At 40.5% G+C, this 19245-nt stretch overlaps 1 protein-coding gene across 2 annotated transcripts in view; it reads left to right on the forward strand.

Annotated features, from left to right (window-relative positions):
* Window positions 1-2079: 2079 nt before the first annotated feature.
* vps13b (vacuolar protein sorting 13 homolog B) overlaps window positions 2080-19245 on the forward strand; it is a 457445-nt gene continuing 440279 nt past the window's right edge. For both annotated transcript variants that reach the window (XM_083761686.1, XM_083761685.1), the window contains exons 1-3: window positions 2080-2188; window positions 5743-5901; window positions 8742-8885. In XM_083761686.1, coding sequence (XP_083617812.1) covers window positions 5755-5901; window positions 8742-8885 — 291 coding nt within the window. In that variant the 5' untranslated portion in view covers window positions 2080-2188; window positions 5743-5754. The remainder of the gene's footprint in view (window positions 2189-5742; window positions 5902-8741; window positions 8886-19245) is intronic.

The following is a 19245-nucleotide window of genomic DNA, read 5'->3' on the forward strand; positions in this document are numbered from 1 at the left end:
AATGAAACGTATTTTTTTGTGCACAGATTTTATTGCCATCATAAACATATAAGGAACAAATATTACACATATTTATGAATATATCTTAATATATAGTGCAACATCTTTTCTATAAAGTTGATGCTTTTCGAATTCGGTAACAGGCTGCGAGTGTATAGTCTATACAAAATCATTCAAAATGGTGTGTTGAACACATCAAACAGCAATGTGCGGGAGAACATGCGCGCTTTAAATAGGCCTATATTGAATGAGAATGACACACACACACACACACACACACACACACACACACACACACACACACACACACACACACACACACACACACACACACACACACACACACACACACACACAGCGCGAGTCAGTCACATGGTCAAATTCTACAGTGAATAGCTAGTGGTCCGTGTTAGAGACCATGGTCAGTGGACAGACCACTGGATTGGCTACAACCCATATCTGCAGCATTGAACAGTGAATAGCTTGGAGTGGACTATATGTGGACTGTGTCCTCAGGGGACTTGGACTGCATGCTGTGACTGCACGCTGCAATACAATTAGCTGCAGAATTATCGTTGGTATTTTGTTACTGGTGAAATCTCTGAGACAAAAAATCGAAATGTCTGCGGTGGCTATCATTTTGGAAATGAGCTTCTGGGGAAGCTTATAATTGTGTCGCTGTTATTGCCGAATACAAGTGTTCAATCTTGACAATCCGGCGTTATATTCGGCAAGGGACTCATGGATTTTCTTTCCGAAATTCAACAGGCCTTTACCTATATATTTCTTGCATTAGATCTAGCCCAAATAACGTATTAGCATATGCATTATTTGTATTTATACGGCCCATGGATGGACCCATGCACGGGACATTTTCCTTTGACAGAATGTAAGGAAATAAGATAAGAAGATATGATAAAGACAAACATTTATTCACCACAGAAGGGAAAAGCAGGTGATGTCTGCAGCAACAGTGAGAGGGAAACGCAGAAGAGGTATACTATAAGAGATTGAAGTCAAGAGCAAAACCAAGATGAATGAACATATATTTTTTTGTAATAAATATATATGAATCAAAATACTGAGCTGGTCCTATACTGCATCTCTGAATGAGTGAACATATCAATATATATTATGTCTATCAATGAGGTTGGACTATGCACACTATGTGTGTTGTATTGTTCTTTCTGCTTTGGCAATGTAAACGTATGTTTTCTCATGCCAATAAAGCCCATTGAATTTAAAATTGTGTGTGTGTGTGTGCGCGCGTGTGCGCTCGCGCTTGTGTGTGCGTGCGCGTGTGTGTGGCCTATACAGACTATCCGCAATAGTATAGTGTGAATGAATATGTGTACAGTACACTGTGCAGACTATCAACAAATTGGACATATCATATGTGTATAGTCTATCAACAGATGTAGTCCTATTGAATGTTCAAATAGCCTATTTTATATGTTGTGTTGTTGCATTCAGAAATGAATTAGCCTATGCCACCCGCTCTTGATTTGTGCTGAAGTTAAGCGTTAGTAGGCAGGCTATAGGCTAAGTCTGGCCTTAGAGGCACCCACACTCGCCCACTCCCCATGAGCTTTGTCTCATGTGTGATTCCATCCTGTCTAGTGTCTATCACCAAGCACCAGATGACGGGCAAAAAATAGGGCTAGGGTTATAGGTAGATTTTTTTCCTTTCTAAATTTGCACAATGATTTTTCACAATTGTCATTGTTCAGTGTCACTGCATTTTATTTTCACAAAGCGTCATGATTCGATAATTAAAACTTAAAAGGAAGTGTGTGTGTGTGTGTGTGTGCAGCTTATTTGGCCCATAGATGTGCTGTTAAAAATCCATGCAGTATATAGGCTACAGTAACTGAAACTCACATTCGGGTGTACAATAATAAGCGAATGCGAGGCAGATGGGGCTCTGTCCTGGCTGGCTGTGTCCACAAACTGCTAGCAGGTAAATGGGAGTTTCCAGGGGGGATGAACCTTAGAGTATGAACCGACAGTAGTACGTCACAGGAAGTGACGCAGTAGAAGCAGGGCATAAGGAAGTGTGTTGATGTTTACACTGATGACGTTTGCCTGAGACCATGGAGGGATGAGGCTCACCTCAGCAAACGGGATGAATGTGTTGTTATAGCTGTGGAATTGAAGGCATAGCGTCCGGGGAAACTGCAGCAATTAAGTAAGGATACAACGTTACGTTTTATCGGTGCGGTGGCAGGACGCTTCGTTTTGCTGGGACGACATAAACACTGCTACCCCTCAACGAGCAGTTAGCTTAGCTTCTCTGCGTTTAGAATGACAGCATAGCAGCATTGCTAGCCTAGTAGCTAGCAGTAACTTTTTCATCATCCAGTATTTGCCTGCTAAGAGACATGGTTTGATATGTAATCGTATTCATTACGCCTTTAATCACCGGTTGTGTACAAGAAAAATGCGTAGCCTATGCGTAGAAAGAAACTATAAAGTAGCGTAGCTAACTTGGCTAACTCCTGTCATCTTAAGTTGCACTGATACTCCCAAAAGTAGAATACCTGAAATTCTCTCCACTTGCAAGCAGTGCACATACGCATCTCTACAGGTCTCTGTGTAGCTGTCATAGCCCTATGGCTGTGATATTACATACTATTTCATACATGCATAGCTTGCCAAAATAAGCTTGCCTTGTGTAGTACCATATGTCTTTATATGTCTCGATTTATTGAATACATATGATAGGGCCACAAAGGAAACAAGCCCTCTGGCTTCTTGTGTTATCCTTATAGCATTATTGCATAACTGTACCTCTGTACTTTTTACGAACTGTTAATAAAGTATTCAATCAATCAAAGCTATTGTCATCTAGAGTAATACCCCTCCCTATCACCTACAGTGAGGATATTGCATAGAGTATGAGGCACACAATTGACAGTTGACTCACAATAGTTGACCCCAAGTTGATCCATTATTTATTGGGTTTAGTTTAGTACATATAGCTAGGGATGCACCGATCCGATACTCGTATCGGAGATCGGCGCCGATCCAGGCTAAAATTCTAGATCGGGTATCGGATCGGTGGCCGATCCATTATCCGATCCGATCCGATAATTATGTAAATTTACAGTATGAAAACAACCTCCTCTGTGACACAGCAGTGTAGTATTGACAGTATAACATGTGGGATGCAGCCAGGCTAGCCTGCGCACACATTAACCTGGTCTAATTGTTGCACAGTTATTTAATAAATAATTCAGTGCATTTATATCTGTGTTTGTTACATTTTGTTTTACAAAGTTGGGAAAGTAATGTTTAAGTCAAGCCTTGATGTTGCCTTACACAAAATAATGATTCCAGACTCCACACAGTGAGGCATACAGCTTAATAGGTTATTACGTTTCTTTGTGGGGGGTATCGGATCGGTACTCTGTATCGGCAGATACTGGACCCCCATGTATCGAAATCGGTATCGAATGCCAAAAAGCCGGATCGGTGCATCCCTACATATAGCACTACAACCTTTAATGCTGCTGCTATTACTCACCATTCACCAACATAGGAGTGATCTATGGCTCATAATGGCTGTGTTTATATATGTGGAATACATAATGAAATGTATGTAGATATCACCGATTCTAGTACTGTAAGCTGTAGAGTGTAGACCTAGAATGTCTGTGATCATTCATATACTTCGTAAATTCTGTATCACAGGCATAGATCGCTTCCGTCCGCTCCTGGTTGAAATTAATTATGCATGGCCTAAATGTGATAAATGCTCCGTTTGTACTCACCCATTAAATAATTCCAAAGTCGTGGAGTGAAATATGGTCCTCTAATTTTATATCCATGTGAAAGTTCTGGCACAAAACGTGTATTTAGTCAATTATCTCCACTTTTTCACGAGATGCACACGGACTACTTTCTCTCCGGGCGAGAGGCCCGGAATGATTGATGGGCTGATTTTACCAATACTTTCTGTTGATTACCGCAGACATGACGTCTGCCAATTGACCAGGGAAGCACAAATGTTTGGGACCACCTGCCAATTGTGTGTCCCAAACATTTATGCTTCCCTGGTCAATTGGTGATGCGTTTGTGGTGATCAGAGGAAGTTTTGATAAATGAAGTCCAGCTGTCTTTCCAGGCCCCTTTGCCCGGAGAGAAAGACGTCCTTGTGCATCTCGTGAAAAAGTGGAGATAATTGACTAAATACACGTTTTGTGCAAGAACTTTCACATGGATATGAAACTAGAGGACAAAATTTCACACATTCACACACACATTCAGAATACCAAACGACGGAACTGCGCGGCCTGGCATTCCTAAAGTAACCTAAGTAAATTATGCTTAAACGGTTAAACCTAACCTTATTCCTAATCCTAACTGTAACCTCAGTAAAACTATGCCTAAACCTAACCCTATACCAAACCTTAACCTCAGTAAAACTATGCCTAACTCTAAACTTATTTCTAACCTTATTCTCAGTAAAACAAAATAAAGAATACAAGAACCGTTGGGCAGAGCGGTCGGCGTCAGGTCAGCGGAAAAATCGAGGGGCGAGATGGTTTATGGGCGACCGTACCTGATACCCACATTCATACACAGACGGGCCGACGGCAGAAGAAACCATGCAAGGCACCAACCTGCACATTGGGAGCAATTAAGGGTTCAGACTCAGAGTCTTGCTCAAGGATCCTTCGACACTAACTCTGGGGAAGTCTGGGATCAAACTGGGAACCTTGCGGTTCCATCCGGCCAAACTAACTACCTACCGGCCACTCCCCGAGACCCTGTCGCACCTATCAGTTACCTTATGTGTGGACCTACTGGACTTACTATGTGATCGACACACACTGACACTTTGCACCTTAATCCCATTTACAACTTGTTTTCTTTTTCTCACACCTTAACTAACGTCCATAGCATATCATGTGTACACTATACAGTATATATGTGCTGTTATGTTTACGCACCTTTATATTGTCTTACCTCAGGTACCACTTACCGCACTGGATAGATATCCGGTACTATGTGAATATGTAGATAATGATATATATATATATATATATTATATATATATATATATATATATATATATATACACACACATACCGGTACATCTTTTAAATATATTTTTATATACTATATATTTTTCTCTTCCCTCTTACTATCTTTTGAATAAAAAAACCCCCAAAAAACATTGCAGGGCTTGCACAAAAAAACAATTTCACCCTGTTTTACAGTTTGTAAACCTGTGTGGTGTGACACTAAAGTTAAAGTTAAATTCTGATTCTGAGATAACCACAATTATCAGAATTGAAAGGATGACCAACCATGTAGTTACAATTTCCTCATTTCCTCATTTAGCTATTCAGATTAATTAAGATATTGCTCTAGATAGGGCCAAAAATAAGTTTAGGTTTATCTTGCTGTTGTCTTCTCTTATATACTCTGCTCATCTATCCTGAAAGATTGATGTACATTATGTTCCAACACATTAGGCATATGCATTATGTGTCCCAATTTTTAACCACTTGTCCAGTTGTCCCTATTTTGGGCGTGGCATTATAGGAGAACAACACAAAAATTGCATATCTACATGTTCACAACGTTTAAGAGCTTGTAGATCAGCTATGTTTGAATTTTATATTTTAATCGATTCTGCATTTTCTTTTCTATTGGACACAATATGGGTCCAAAAGATCGGGATCGAAATCGTCTGTAAATCATAACGTATTTGTTCCATGCATGTGTTTTCAGGACGGGGCCAAGATGTTGGAGTCTTATGTTACACCGCTTCTGATGAGCTATGTAAACAAATACATTAAGAATCTCAAGCCTTCTGACTTGCAGTTGTCTTTGTGGGGAGGAGATGTGGTTCTCAGCAAGTTGGACCTGAAGTTGGATGTCCTAGAGCAGGTTTGTAAAACAATGTCCCTCTGTTCTGCTTCTGCCTCAAGCTCTCTTTAACCTTTTGACAAGATCAGAAATATTGACTTTGGAGTCAATCTAGACACTTTGCATGACACAGACAGAACCTGTTTTCAGTCAATAGGTAGCTATGCTCCCTGGATTGCAGAAATTACATGCAGTTTTGATTGAGATGTAATATCATCATAATTTGAGCTCCCCATTATAATAGAGAAGAATATAAGTCATCCTTTATAGAATCAGAATAACCGAGGGCTATAACGTGTGATAGGTTTTGATATGTAAGCATAATACACAAATGTAGTATACTGTTAAAACGCTGTTGGCAACCATGTTATAAAAGCACTAATATACGAGAGGCTGTGGTGTAATCATTATACCATGATATACCATGGCCTCATAATTGAAATAAGTATTCAATGGAGATTTAGTTGTAGAAAAAATAGTAAGAAGCGCATCTGGAAGAAGCGCATCTGTTTGGTCGGAGTAAAAATCTACAACAACGTGAACAAGGTGCTCTTTGGTACTAACTGGGTGACAGAATTTCAACTATGAGTGCGGTATATTAAATATTCTTTCTGTTCTGCAAATGATAAAGCAATGAACCTTGTCCCTTTTTTGTCATCTATCCTCCTTTTAAATGGAAACTGTCTAATAAGTAGAGGTGATGTAAGCTGAGATGAAAAACAATGAAGTTCCATTAAACAGATAGAGCTATATCTTGCGCCACTCCCTACCCCTTATCCCTAAACTTATTTGCCATTTTATACTATTTTGAAAAACCTTTTAAAATTGTTCAAATAGCCGATCTACAAGCTTACAATGTGTCGATGTAGTTGAACTATTTAAAAATGTTTATCAAAATAGTAAAAAAAAGGCAAATACGTTTAGGGGTAAGGCAAGATAGGGCCCATACTGTAATTTATTTTGCTTGTACTTTTAATAATTACTGGTGTCGGCACATTCGCTCTGGCCACATGCATTATACAACTAACAGTGCTCCTGTTTTTCAGCATTGTGAATATGGAGTAAATGGCTCATTCTTAATATTTAAATAATGAATCATACATATGTACAGTAGGCACTAGGCAGGCAATAATGTACATTTGTAAATAATGTAATGATCTGAGACTAGATATCTTCTGGGATATATATCATAATATCATAATCATCATCGACGATCACTCAGATTCGATTATGATGGTCCCCAGATTGTAACTGGAAGGCTTGTCTTAAAACATGCTCATCGCCCTATTGTTTCACGGCGACCACTCGCTGAGATTACGTTTAGGAATAACTAGAGACTATTCTGCCGGATTAATGCCCGAGGAGACTGTGTTTTGAGGCGAGCATTCTGGTATTCCCCAGATGACTGAAATGTCAAATTCTGGAACCACACACTTTCTTGCAATATTGTGATACAGTGCAAAGGCTGCATTAGAATTTACCTGACTGTTCTAGTTGTTCTACTATTTGCCCTGTTCACAGTGTACATATACACACTATACAAAATCCTCCACCCTTCACCTGCTCCAACAGTGGTACAAGGCATATAACAACCTCCCAGAGGTTGGTCTGTACAAAGCTCATTTTAAAGCTTTTCAAGCTAAGCAATGGGTAGTTTGAATATCTGTTGTGGAGTGTTTTATTTGTGAATGCACCAATAATCATTCCCTCAATATCGTCAAAATAATATATTTGATTCAGTCAAATATAGCCCAGGCCTAATATACAGTAGATTTAATCCACCCCTAGTCTAAAAAAGAAAATCAAACATGGTTCGGATTATACAAATCTATGAGGGTAGTATAAATATGCACCCCTCCAGCATGTTGTTCTGCTCTGCTCCACCTTCTACAAGATTCTACATGTATCTATACTATATTGTCTTGACCAGAAGAAGGAAAGAACCACAGCAATGAAATTCAGCCAGGCACTCACACAGTATCTTTCCTGTCAACTCATGTTGAAGAGGTTTGATAGATTTACTTGGATATTTTGCTCTGTAGTGTTATTTTGACACAGTGTGCTTTTTTTACACTTGTAATGTCTGGATTGGATCAATCTGCTATGAACTGAAAGAAGTTTCTCTTCCCTTGAGTGGGTTCTGACTGCTCCTAAAAAGCAGACCAAAACACTACCTAACACAACAGAGATCGTGATGAAAGTTCTTATTGGAAGCAGCTTTGAGTCAGCCGACAGTGGGAATTCTGTTAGGGTTTGCATGTGTAACTCTGTGTCGAAACCTTGGCAGTTTTCCTCCCTTTTGTAGTTTGCTCCATTGTACTGAATTTGGACAATGTCTTATGTACGGAGTAAGTAATTAGAAATCATCTTCTTAGTGAGTGTAGTGAGGTTTAAGTGAAACAGTGTGGGGTTTCTCAAACAGACATACTGTAAATTCATGACAGCTTTTCCTCAGAAATATGTTTGATTATTGATTTTTTGGCTTGGACTCATGGAAGAAGCATGTGAAACTTGTGTGTAGGCAATCTGGTTTCATGGGACTCATTCTCACACAGAGGCAGAGTAGTTCAAGATGGAGAACAATGATTCTTCAGCCTCTGAATAAATCTTACTGATTTTGTTATAGGCGTAACAAGTTTATAATGTGTTGCCATTGTTTTTACTTTCCTCTCATCTTAAAACTTTACTTTTCAAAAACACAGCCCAAATGTTCTCGATGCCTTAGTTATTATAACATCATATTATGCTTTTACTGTATTGTCTGCGTCACAGATGTAGTATTAGCATAGACTGTCCTTGCTATATCATTTTAATGCAATCTCTTGTTCACATGATCCTCAAACATCTTTTGTATTTAACAGGAGTTGAAGCTGCCCTTCACTTTCATGAGTGGCCATATCCATGAGCTGCGTATCCACGTGCCATGGACAAAGCTGGGCTCTGAGGCGGTCGTCATCACTATCAACACCATGGAGTGCATCCTCAAACTGAGGGATGGAGCCCAGGTTAGTATCTATCCTGGGTACTCGAGTTCCGAAACCACATGCCCTACTTGATGCTTAACCCATTCTGACCTGAGATCAGATTCTAAAAATGTCTTCTACATCCTGACAATTTTCTGAAAAAGCTATGTTTCTATGTCAGTCGTTCTTCGATTTTTCAATAGCTAAAGCATAAAGGGATGCTAACACCAAAAGGGGTTTCCGCCCAAAATGGGTTAATTGATTTGCATTGTGATTTCTTTTTAACACATACTTTACTACCATTTCCTTGGTCAATCAATCACGATTGATTTTATTTTACAGTACTTTTTCTTCCATTGTGTTGACTTAACACGTTTTTGCTAAAGTAGAGTTGGTTAATTATAGAACACCCACCCTTGCACCATCGTCTGAAAACCATAGACTGTCAGCGGAGAGAGTGGCCAAGGAGCTGCTTTACTGCAATCACAGTGGTCGATGATTGAACATGACCATGTTATCACCATTTTGTCATGGTGTGGTAAGGCACTGCACAGACAGGGCTTAAAACTTGTTAATTTGACACGGTTAAGTAGCAGTTTCTTTTATCTTTCTGATCACTGTTTAATTACTCTTGATGACTTGAGGTCTGATGAAGAATGCCCTGAAGAAAATAGGAAAACAAAACAAAGAAACGAAAAGCAAATAAATCACCGCCTCATTTACGCACAGCGATGATGTCATGCTTTTTATACTTTGCTTTGTATTTGATCTACATTTTCAAAAGCTTCTGGGGGAAAAGAGAGAGAGTGTTGGCAAGTGTTGTAAAGACATTCTCCAATGAGGAGCACATTTTAGTTCGTGGGATGAAAGTGCATCGTCATTCATGCTACCAGAATGAACCATTTGCAAATGCTTTTTCAGTTCATCAACAGATGCATCAGACTTTATTTTTGAACCAGATGGTAAAATGAATATATCTGCAATTTTCTTTTGTAATTTTTGCAACTGAAATATGTATGGTACTACTTTCCCATAATGTTTGCCCGCAAAGAGAACAGAGTGCTCTAACTCAGCAGAATTACTTTTCAGAACGACTATTCTATGCAGCGACCAGAAATATTCAGAGAATTCAAAACTGAGGGGCTACTCTTACTGTTGATTTGACCACTGCTATTAAGTTCTCTCAACAATCTTTGTCTTTGGCAAGTCAGTAGCCTCTCTCTCTTCATAGTCAGTGAGTAGTTATCAAGGCTTTGCATTGCAACAAGAGTGACATTTAGGAAACAGCCATTCCAAGGTCAATGTTGTTCCACAATTCTGCCAACTTTAGTTGTGCTTGTGCATGTAATAAAGTGTCACTATGTCCTTGTAGCTGATCAGTATAAAAGCTACCTTGAGTTGTACCATGCACCATCAGGGACAGGAATCTGAAAACAATTATCCAAAGAGCAATATCATGTATATTATTGTGTTTAAATATTTTTTATTTTTGAAGTATGTCGTATGAAAGACATTTTTTCTTAGATTTATTTTTGCAGATGAGTCTGGTCCTACCTTTACCACCCATGCAGTTCAGCAAACAGAAAGCGGAGCTCAGTGCTGGCCAGTATAGGAAGGTGGAAGTTTCAAGGCCAGATGTCCCAGAAGAAACACATTTCAAGGGAAGTCAATTACAGCTAATTATATAGACTGCGGCAAAAGATTTGTAACACATGAGCTTGAGCAGTCGAGAACTAATGGTAAATATCATACTATGCAGATGGCTACTGCTCAAGTGATCAGATTTCCAGTCCAATGGAAATCTTAACTTGTTTTAATGCAACATGTACAGCTTAAGGTCATGAAGTACCAATGTGATGCACTCTCATATACTCTCAAAACAACTATTTGTTACAGATGTTTTCTAAAAAAGCTCCCGGTCAAGAAAAAGATTTTTGGAGAATTGCAAATGACATTTGGACAAATTATTCAATGGTATGTAGACCCATGAGACACAATTTGGCACGAAGCCAAACTTACAACAGAAGTCTTGCTAGCAGCAGGAATTTAAATGAGCCACTACACTTCTTTCCTATCTGAGGGGGCGGCAGCAATACTTCTCCTGTGTTCTGAAGCCAAAGAACCATAGCCGATGTTTCTTATATTAGTAGTAACATTTCCTTCATTTATCATTTAGTAGCCTACATTTGTTAGAAGTAAACTATACTTTCAACACTGCTATAACATTTCACTGTAGCATAATTCATTTGTCATGTCATCTCTACAATGCCACTTCCTCACAGCTCACTGAGATAGCGAGAATTTGCTTGATTCAAAGGAAAATATCCTATGGGCCTGAGGCAATTTTCCTCAGGTGATTTTAACTCCAGTCCAGGCCCAGATCCAGTTTTAATCAGGTTACAGCAGGGATATGGAAGAACTTTGTCTCAGGCTTTTGTCAAACCTGGGCTATGAGGGTTCTTCTTAAGTCTTTAAATAATTTGGATGAAGGTCTGTAAATGGAAAATCTTGCACTTAAAGTTTAGTAGATTAACTAGTGTTTCTCTGTTTTCACTGGAGGCAGGAACTTTGTGGTGGGCCTCGTGCGGCCAAAGTGTGGAAATGATAAATGATATCATTAATATGGTTTGTTTTCATAATTACAGTTAAAGCCTGACCACTGCCTGAAAAAACATCCATGTGTCTTTTGAAGTTCATTAAGGGTTGTGTAATTTGAGCGGAATTATTTGGAGCTTTTTAATGTTCCTTTCACTCCCCCGAGAGAGGAACTGGGTAATATTAGGGATATTCAAATTGCTGCTCAATAGGGCCCATCTGCAAAGCACCAAGAGCAGTGCACAATTATAGTTTCCAGCAAATGTGGAAATTTGGGCGTTTAGCAGCAGTCGGAGATTACAGCTCCTGCTGACAGTGTAATTGCTTAAAATAGGCTGTAATGAGGACTTTTGGTGCAAAAAATATGGTAACAGAAAAAGGTTTGTCAGCTCGTCTTTAACACTAGTTTTACAAACTGGAAGCTATTTATGAACAAATGCGTTTTAGTTGTTTGTTATTGTGATATCCAGTTACAGTAGCCAGAGCATTTAGATAAATATTTGGATTGGAACATTGCTGAATTGTGCTTTTTTTAGGCTGGTTTGTCATTGGTATGTAAAATTGGAAAACATTATGTAAAGGCTCAATTATTTTCTCTACTTTTCCTGTATGACTTCGAATCAATATAAGCTATCAGTTTAGCCTCATATTTCTTCAATGTTGGCGGTTCATGCATTAGTTGAATTATTAGTGTAGACATCGCCATGTGAAATTAGACTAAGCCCTCGCTTATGCCTAAGAGCTCACTATATGTAACAAGAGATTGGTCATGGGGATGAAAGGGTTTTGTAGTAGCCAATTTCGTCTTTTTTCCTTTCGTACAAAGGCACTCAAAGTGGCCCATACGTCTGTCTGACGTTATTTGATATAAGTGATCTATTTGATCTGAGCCAGTTGTAAATTAAAAAGCAGTCTGAAATAGTCAAGAAATTATGGGGATGAAACAATGCCTTTAAATCTGTCATTGTATGTATGGAACTCCTATTGAAACTGGAGTTATTAATAGACCCCATACGGTCTCCATCTATCTGATTTGTCCCATGGAGGTCTTCGGAGAGCGATCTTACGGAGCGAGTTAGCTGCAGTCTTCGGTGTAACCAGCCCCAGACCAAGTCATTCACATCCAGAACAGCTTTTGTTATATTTGGTATATTTAATTTCTTACATTAGGTGCAATGACATTTTAAAGTTTGCAATTTAAATGTGGTGTGATTATAGCTGGTCTGTGGTGTGATTCTGAACATTTGGTTTCAAGCTTCACTGCCTTCAAACTCTGCACAATTATGAGGAGATGGATGAAACCTTTGGGGGTGGAAAGAACATTATCAGAATTTATTGTGTGGCTGAGTTTTATTCTTATATTTGTAGCTGCTTGTAGCACATGAGCAGAACTTGGCAGGATTGAACCAAGTGCCTAATGAAAGACCTAACAGCTAACATTGATATAATCTAGCAATTTCTTTTTCTTTCTCCCTTCCCCTGATGTCCTGGTTAACTGCCCCAGATGTTGAAGATGAAGTGCGATCAGCAAAGACAGAGAGAAACTGGACAGCAGTTACATAGGATCACAACACTCCCAGGCACTCTTTCGTTTTTATGAGACAAAGATAAGGGCTGGGGTTTACTGAGGAGGTCCTTCTGGGTTTGGCTCGGCTCGCTGCTTGATCTGGGAGTTTTACGGCTGCTGAGTGCATTTACCCCTGATGTGGAGGTTCTGATTGATGCATTGCCTCAAGATGATTTGGGGAGGTGCCTTCGAGACTTGTTGGTTTGGCATACAGTCACGACGAGGCCCTTTCTTCTACTAGATTCCTTCCAAACTATTTTTAGGGCTTCACACAACCAAACCTCATTGCTCCTAAATAATGGATAATACATGTGAATTAGGGAACCCCTTTTTCCATTCTTACAGACTTCTGAAAACCCCTAAGTTGTTATTCCACCATGATATCTACCACCTACCAGGCTAAAGGCTGCATTGTTGAAGAGCTTAGTGTGCACACTGCTGTATGGATGATTACTTAATGTAGATGTTGTAGCTATCTGTGCATTTGATAGACATAGACTGTCTTTAAATTATAGTAATGCCATTATCAAAGGCCCACACAGTGTAGCCGTTTAAGCAGTGTGACCTCAGATGCACTGGTGATTCCCCCTTCAGGAGCTACTGTACTCTAGATGCTACTGCTATACCATATGTGGTTTCCCACCCAGGAGTTGAATCCACAACTCACAGTCATTGGTTAGGCAACCAGGGATGTAAGAGCTGTTCTTCTCCCATCTGTCAAAAGGGTATGGGATCTTGTCGAGGAGCTCTTTAGTTATGCCTCATTTTATGATTTGCAGTGCTAGACTGGTATTCATGAGGCTATTACAGTGTGACTGACAATAGAATCTCTCAAGAAAAGAAATCACATTTTAAATGTTTTTTCTTATATTGTCTTTTTGAGCTCTTTTAAGAACTATTTTAGGGACACATCATTGTGTCATTCAAGCACACCATTTAATAAAATCTAGCTAGTTCACTAAGCCTCCGTAACGTGCAGTTGCTTCAGATTGAATGGGGCCCAATCATGCCCACGCTCTCCATCACAAGTCAAAAAACACAAAGGGAAAAGTTGAGCCAGTAAAAGAAAACAGCCTGTGGAAGTTTGTAATCAGATAGCACAAACTGGATAATCTCTGTCCCAACGCCATCCGGAAATCTTGCCTTTGATTCTCCGGCTTGCAGGGAGCAAATGGCTTACAGAGATTCCACCATAAATCCGTCTGATCAGCAGCTCAGCGGGGCCTTGTCTTCAGGACTGAGGCGGTAGAGGGCGAAGACATGCAGCTTTGGAGAATCTATTTTTCCAGAATACAACCCCCTGTAGTAGTAACTAATCCCATCTCTGACTATAAATGATAAAAAGACAGTGATGTTGGTTGGCACCATATGGGCTTCTCAAGCAGGTTGGATAGCATGTGTTCGGAGAACGGAACAGACATTGAATACATATGAATGACTGTGTGCTACTAGTGCCAATTGAATTGTGTAGTCCTACTAGTCCGCAACAGTAGCATATATACTGTATGGCTTTGAAGGTAGGCGCTCCAGATTGTTTACAATGTGTCAGGCCAAGACTATGTGATTGATTGTGTACACGCCTATATCTATTCTACGTCCGAGCATAGACATGGTAACGCCCCGCCTGCCTCTGATTGGCCTACCGACACTGCCGGCCTTACCAGACTTTCCTCCGAGGTGGATAGCTACCCTGTATATGCTGGATAGTCTGGGAAATAAATAAATAATACAAGTATGATATAATACAAGAGAATGAGTGTTCGGCACGCGCAACAGTATATTTTATGTTTTGTAGGGGAGGCAAACTAATATATTGTTTATGCCGTTTATTTTGTGTATGTGTACAGTGTAAACTTGACACATTATTGTACTGTAAAAAGGTCTCTTTTCCCTTGATCTTTTTTAGTATAATAGTATTAGTTTAGGGGCCTACTATAATTAGATTAATACACAATAATCACTTTAATTTAGAACACACCCAAATCAAATCATACAAATACGTGTTCAATCAATCATTCAATCAAAGCAAACAGCATAAACAATATTAGTTTGCCTCTTCTGCAAAAATAAAAGTTACAAGTTTGTCGCACGTGCCAAGCTGTCATTCTCTTGTACTTGTATTATTTCCCACCACAGACAGTCTGGTGAGACCATTGGGGCAAGACGGGCAGTGTTGTACTTGGTAGGCCAATGGGGGCGTTACCATGTCTATGCTCGGACGTAGAATAGATATACGCTGTGTACATGGCTGTACATGGAAGAGGACTACAGCCAGTGCAGTGCAGTTCACTTCCTCTGACGCTTCACACACGTTCCCAACATTCGCTATTTCTGCAGAGTGACCCATTGCCTTGGTTTTTGCATGGCATTCCATCTTGATTTAAAGCATCTGCAGAAGGCGATGATGAAGTGTGTCATTCGAGCAGAAGGCCTATGCTCAGCCACCATTGCCTGTGAGTCAGCGAGACTACATAACCCACTGTCTTTGACCGCTTTGTCTTTGAGGTTTGAGGGAGGTTTGGGTTCCTGGTGGGCTGAGGTTACTTTAGCTGCTCAGACAGTCCTCAGACACAGGAAAGTAGTTTGGGAAAAATTAAACCCCGCGGCTTCCTGAATCCACTGAGTCAAGTGGTGATCAATACACTCTGGGCAGGATGCTGTTGCTCTACAGTCTAATCCCTCCTCCCAGGCCATCCGGACTAAAGACATCCCCCAGCTGAGGCTATTAGTTGTTAGGTGCTGCTGGTGATATTGCCTTGATAGGGATTGCATTGCAGTTGATGTTAATGTTAACTTTTCTTTTGTGTTCTCTTCATGCAAGAAGTCTGGGAAGAGTTTTTGTTGCAATTAGGAACCCCATTTATTTTATTAGGCTCATAAACATAAACTGCTTGTTTTTTAAACTCTCCTTTGGCTCTCACTGTATCCACCTTGGTATCCTACTGAACATATCTTATACAACAGGATGCTGTAGCACAATGACAAATGTAGCTTATCAATTGTCATATAACTCACTACAGCTTCATCAAGACTTAGATGTAGACAAATACTGTCAACTACACTGTACTGTACTGTACTGTACTGTACTGTACTGTACTGTACTGTACTGTACTGTACTGTACTGTACTGTACTGTACTGTACTGTACTGTACTGTACTGTACTGTACTGTACTGTACTGTACTGTACTGTACTGTACTGTACTGTACTGTACTGTACTGTACTGTACTGTACTGTACTGTACTGTACTGGGGTGTGTGCACGTGTGTGCGTGTGCGTGTGCGAGTGCGCGCAATAGGTTTTCATTTGGCCTGCACAGGCTACGGCCACCATAGTTGGCCCACGTTTCACTGCACTTTCTTCTTGTCATCGCCCATTACGACTTTTACAGAGACGGATACATCTGACATTTTCTTTTACTTTGGGTGAAACAGAGAGCTATTAAAAGGAGTAACACGGTAACTGGGAGCCCCTGTGTGTAATTTCTTGGTGCAGAAAGGTAGGCTTGTATGACTTCATGTTACACAAACTGTGGGTGGTCTGTGTTTTATGTCTCAGGGTGAGTGCTTACGCCATTCAGCAGACCCTCACCCCTTTGACCTATGAATAATTCCACTCTTATTACAGAAATACTGACGCCATATAAGGCAGGACATTTTTAGCCTGTAAAACCAGTGGTGCAGAGAACAGCCAGTAGCGAGCCACTTACTGTGCAAAACGTTGGTTCGGCTTTCACTAAATCATATTGTGTATTCCGAATCCTGACGGCCTTTGGCTCCTGAAATGCAGCAGAAAAACGTTTGAGACGTTAGTCCCATCCTCTAGTTTGTGTGTGGGTTTGTGTTGAGTCAGAATCCACTTGTCCACTAGTGTGGGCTGGAGTTGGTAGTGTTTGCTTTCATCTTGGCTGACCAGGGCCCCTGTGATGTGTGGGTAAGAGAACTAGAATGTAGTATGAATAATTGCACAACATGTCACTCTCCATGGTGGGGGAGAGAAGAGAACGGAATTCCACAGAGAAGGCATATGGTTAGTTGAAAAGATAATAAACACGGCACACTTGAAGGAGTGTATCGCCCTGGCCTGACATTGGCCACATTGCTTTTTTTAAATGACCATCATGATAAGAATTTATTGTGATATAATTGAGCAGTAATTTCTGTAAATCCTTCACAAAAACGTTGAGACAGTTATAACTTCCAGCTGACAGGGCACTGTGGAGGTGCTATGGGTGTTCTTTCTCCCGTTTCCCCGGCTGGTTACAGATTGCATCTAGAGATGCATGACTATTTTCTGCACTGGCTAGTGGCTGGCTACAGGCCTGAACCATGGCCCTTGTTGCTTTTTGATGTACTGTAGTATTCACCCTCAAATCCATGTGAAGATAACATATTTGTTGTCATCACACCATAGACAATGTGAGACCTAAAAAAAAAACACGAGAGAAGAACCATGCAGGTTCAGGGTTAAAAAGATGACAGCTTTCAACCTCTTGTATGACTTAATGAATGTCGACAGTACCTCAGTTGCTTTGAAACCTTGCTGTATAAAAGCTACGCAAACACGAGGCCCGCCGAATTCCGTTTGCGTGCTCAAACCGCACTACAATATGGCTTTGGTATTTCTCAACATTGACGGAAAGTCCTCTCCCATTTCTCTCTGTTTGATTTATTCTATCTCGCCGCATTTCAGAACATTGATACTCTCCAAGAACACTTAGGCCTTTGCAGTACGTGCCTTCCAGCTGCACCTCACATGTGCAATTAAGTTGTCAGAGTAGCCTCAGCCACCACTTGTGCTGTTCTCTGAGGTTGGCGCTTACACCGCTCACAGGGTGCTTATGTCTTGTATCATGTACCTAATGCTGCGTATGAGACGATGCTCGACGCTGGAGAAGGTTCCTGATTCTATTCCTGACAGATGGATGCCAATAATGATCATGCTGGAAAGCAGGTCCTGACCACTAGTTGTCAGCGAGTTACCAAAGTGAAGGGAGGATTCACTGAATCTTTCTGTTGTAAGATCCTCATTGTAAAAGCTACATGCTGTCAGTACTTTAGATGTCTTTCCTGAGGCTAATATTTGTTTTTAAGAGACAAATACACATCTTCTCATAGTTGGTTACTACTGTAAATGAAAACCATGCTGTAAATAGTCACACACTCTAAAGCATGTCCATCAAAAATGAATAGTCCAATAGAAAGGAAAAAATAAAATAAATCAATGGCAAAGCTATGATTGGAATCTCAAAGGTTACTTTAATTTTGTGCTTGGTTGTATATGTGTTTTATTTGTGTTTGTGCGTGTGTGTGTGACGTGCGTGTGCGTGTGTGTGCGTGTGCGTGTGCGACTGTGCGTGTGTGTGTGTGTGTCAGAAGGCCGTGTGGAGTGTTTTATTGTAGCTAACACATTGCAGTTATTAGCATTAGGGGGTAGCGGTGCCAGCGTGAGCAGCATGCCTCACATGCTCAGTCTGGGCTTGTGGTTAGCTGATGGAGACATCTGAAGGACCAGAGCCTCTCAGATCTAAATTAGGAACAATTTCACCCTCCTTTTCCCATTCTTTTTCTGTGTCTCCCTCTACTTCTCTTTCTCCTTGCTCTGTTCTCCCATTGTCTCACTCTCCCTTACCTCTTTATGCCATTCTGCTTCATTCTCACTCCATCTCTTGTTCATTTTATTTCCCTCTCTGCCTGTTTACTGGCTTTTATATTTTCTATCTGGTTGCTTGCCCTTTTCCACAGTGACACATAATCTACACCTCAAAATCTTTAAGGTTGAGTTGGCCTGGGCCGGCCGAGCGGTCCAGGCACCTAAACTGGTAATCCAGCCTGACAGCGTGTCACAGGTTCGACTTCGAGTCCCGAGCCTGACGACCTTTTGCTGTGTGTCTTCCCCCCCATCTCTCTCCCCCTTCCTGTCAAACTATTGTAAATCTATCAGTAAAGGCAAAAAGCCCAAACAATATCTTTATTAAAAACAAAACCTCTGAGTTAATGCAACTCTGACGATAAGTACATGTCTGTATAGGTGATAGTGCTGATAGTCCAGGTCACCAGCATGCATCTAGTGTAGTGTACAGAGCTGTCAAAGCCACAATTATGCAAACAGAATGGGTAGCAAGTGGGCAGAGAATGCAGAAATGACCGTTTGTTGTGACTGCGCCAAAACTCCTGCCCCTTTTGTTCCAAGTTACATAAGTGCACCTATCTGCAGTGCACCTACTGCTAGCTCTCCCAGGT

Source organism: Protomyctophum parallelum, assembly GCF_964188405.1.
Source record: "Protomyctophum parallelum genome assembly, chromosome: 3".
NCBI classification, from domain to species: domain Eukaryota; kingdom Metazoa; phylum Chordata; class Actinopteri; order Myctophiformes; family Myctophidae; genus Protomyctophum; species Protomyctophum parallelum.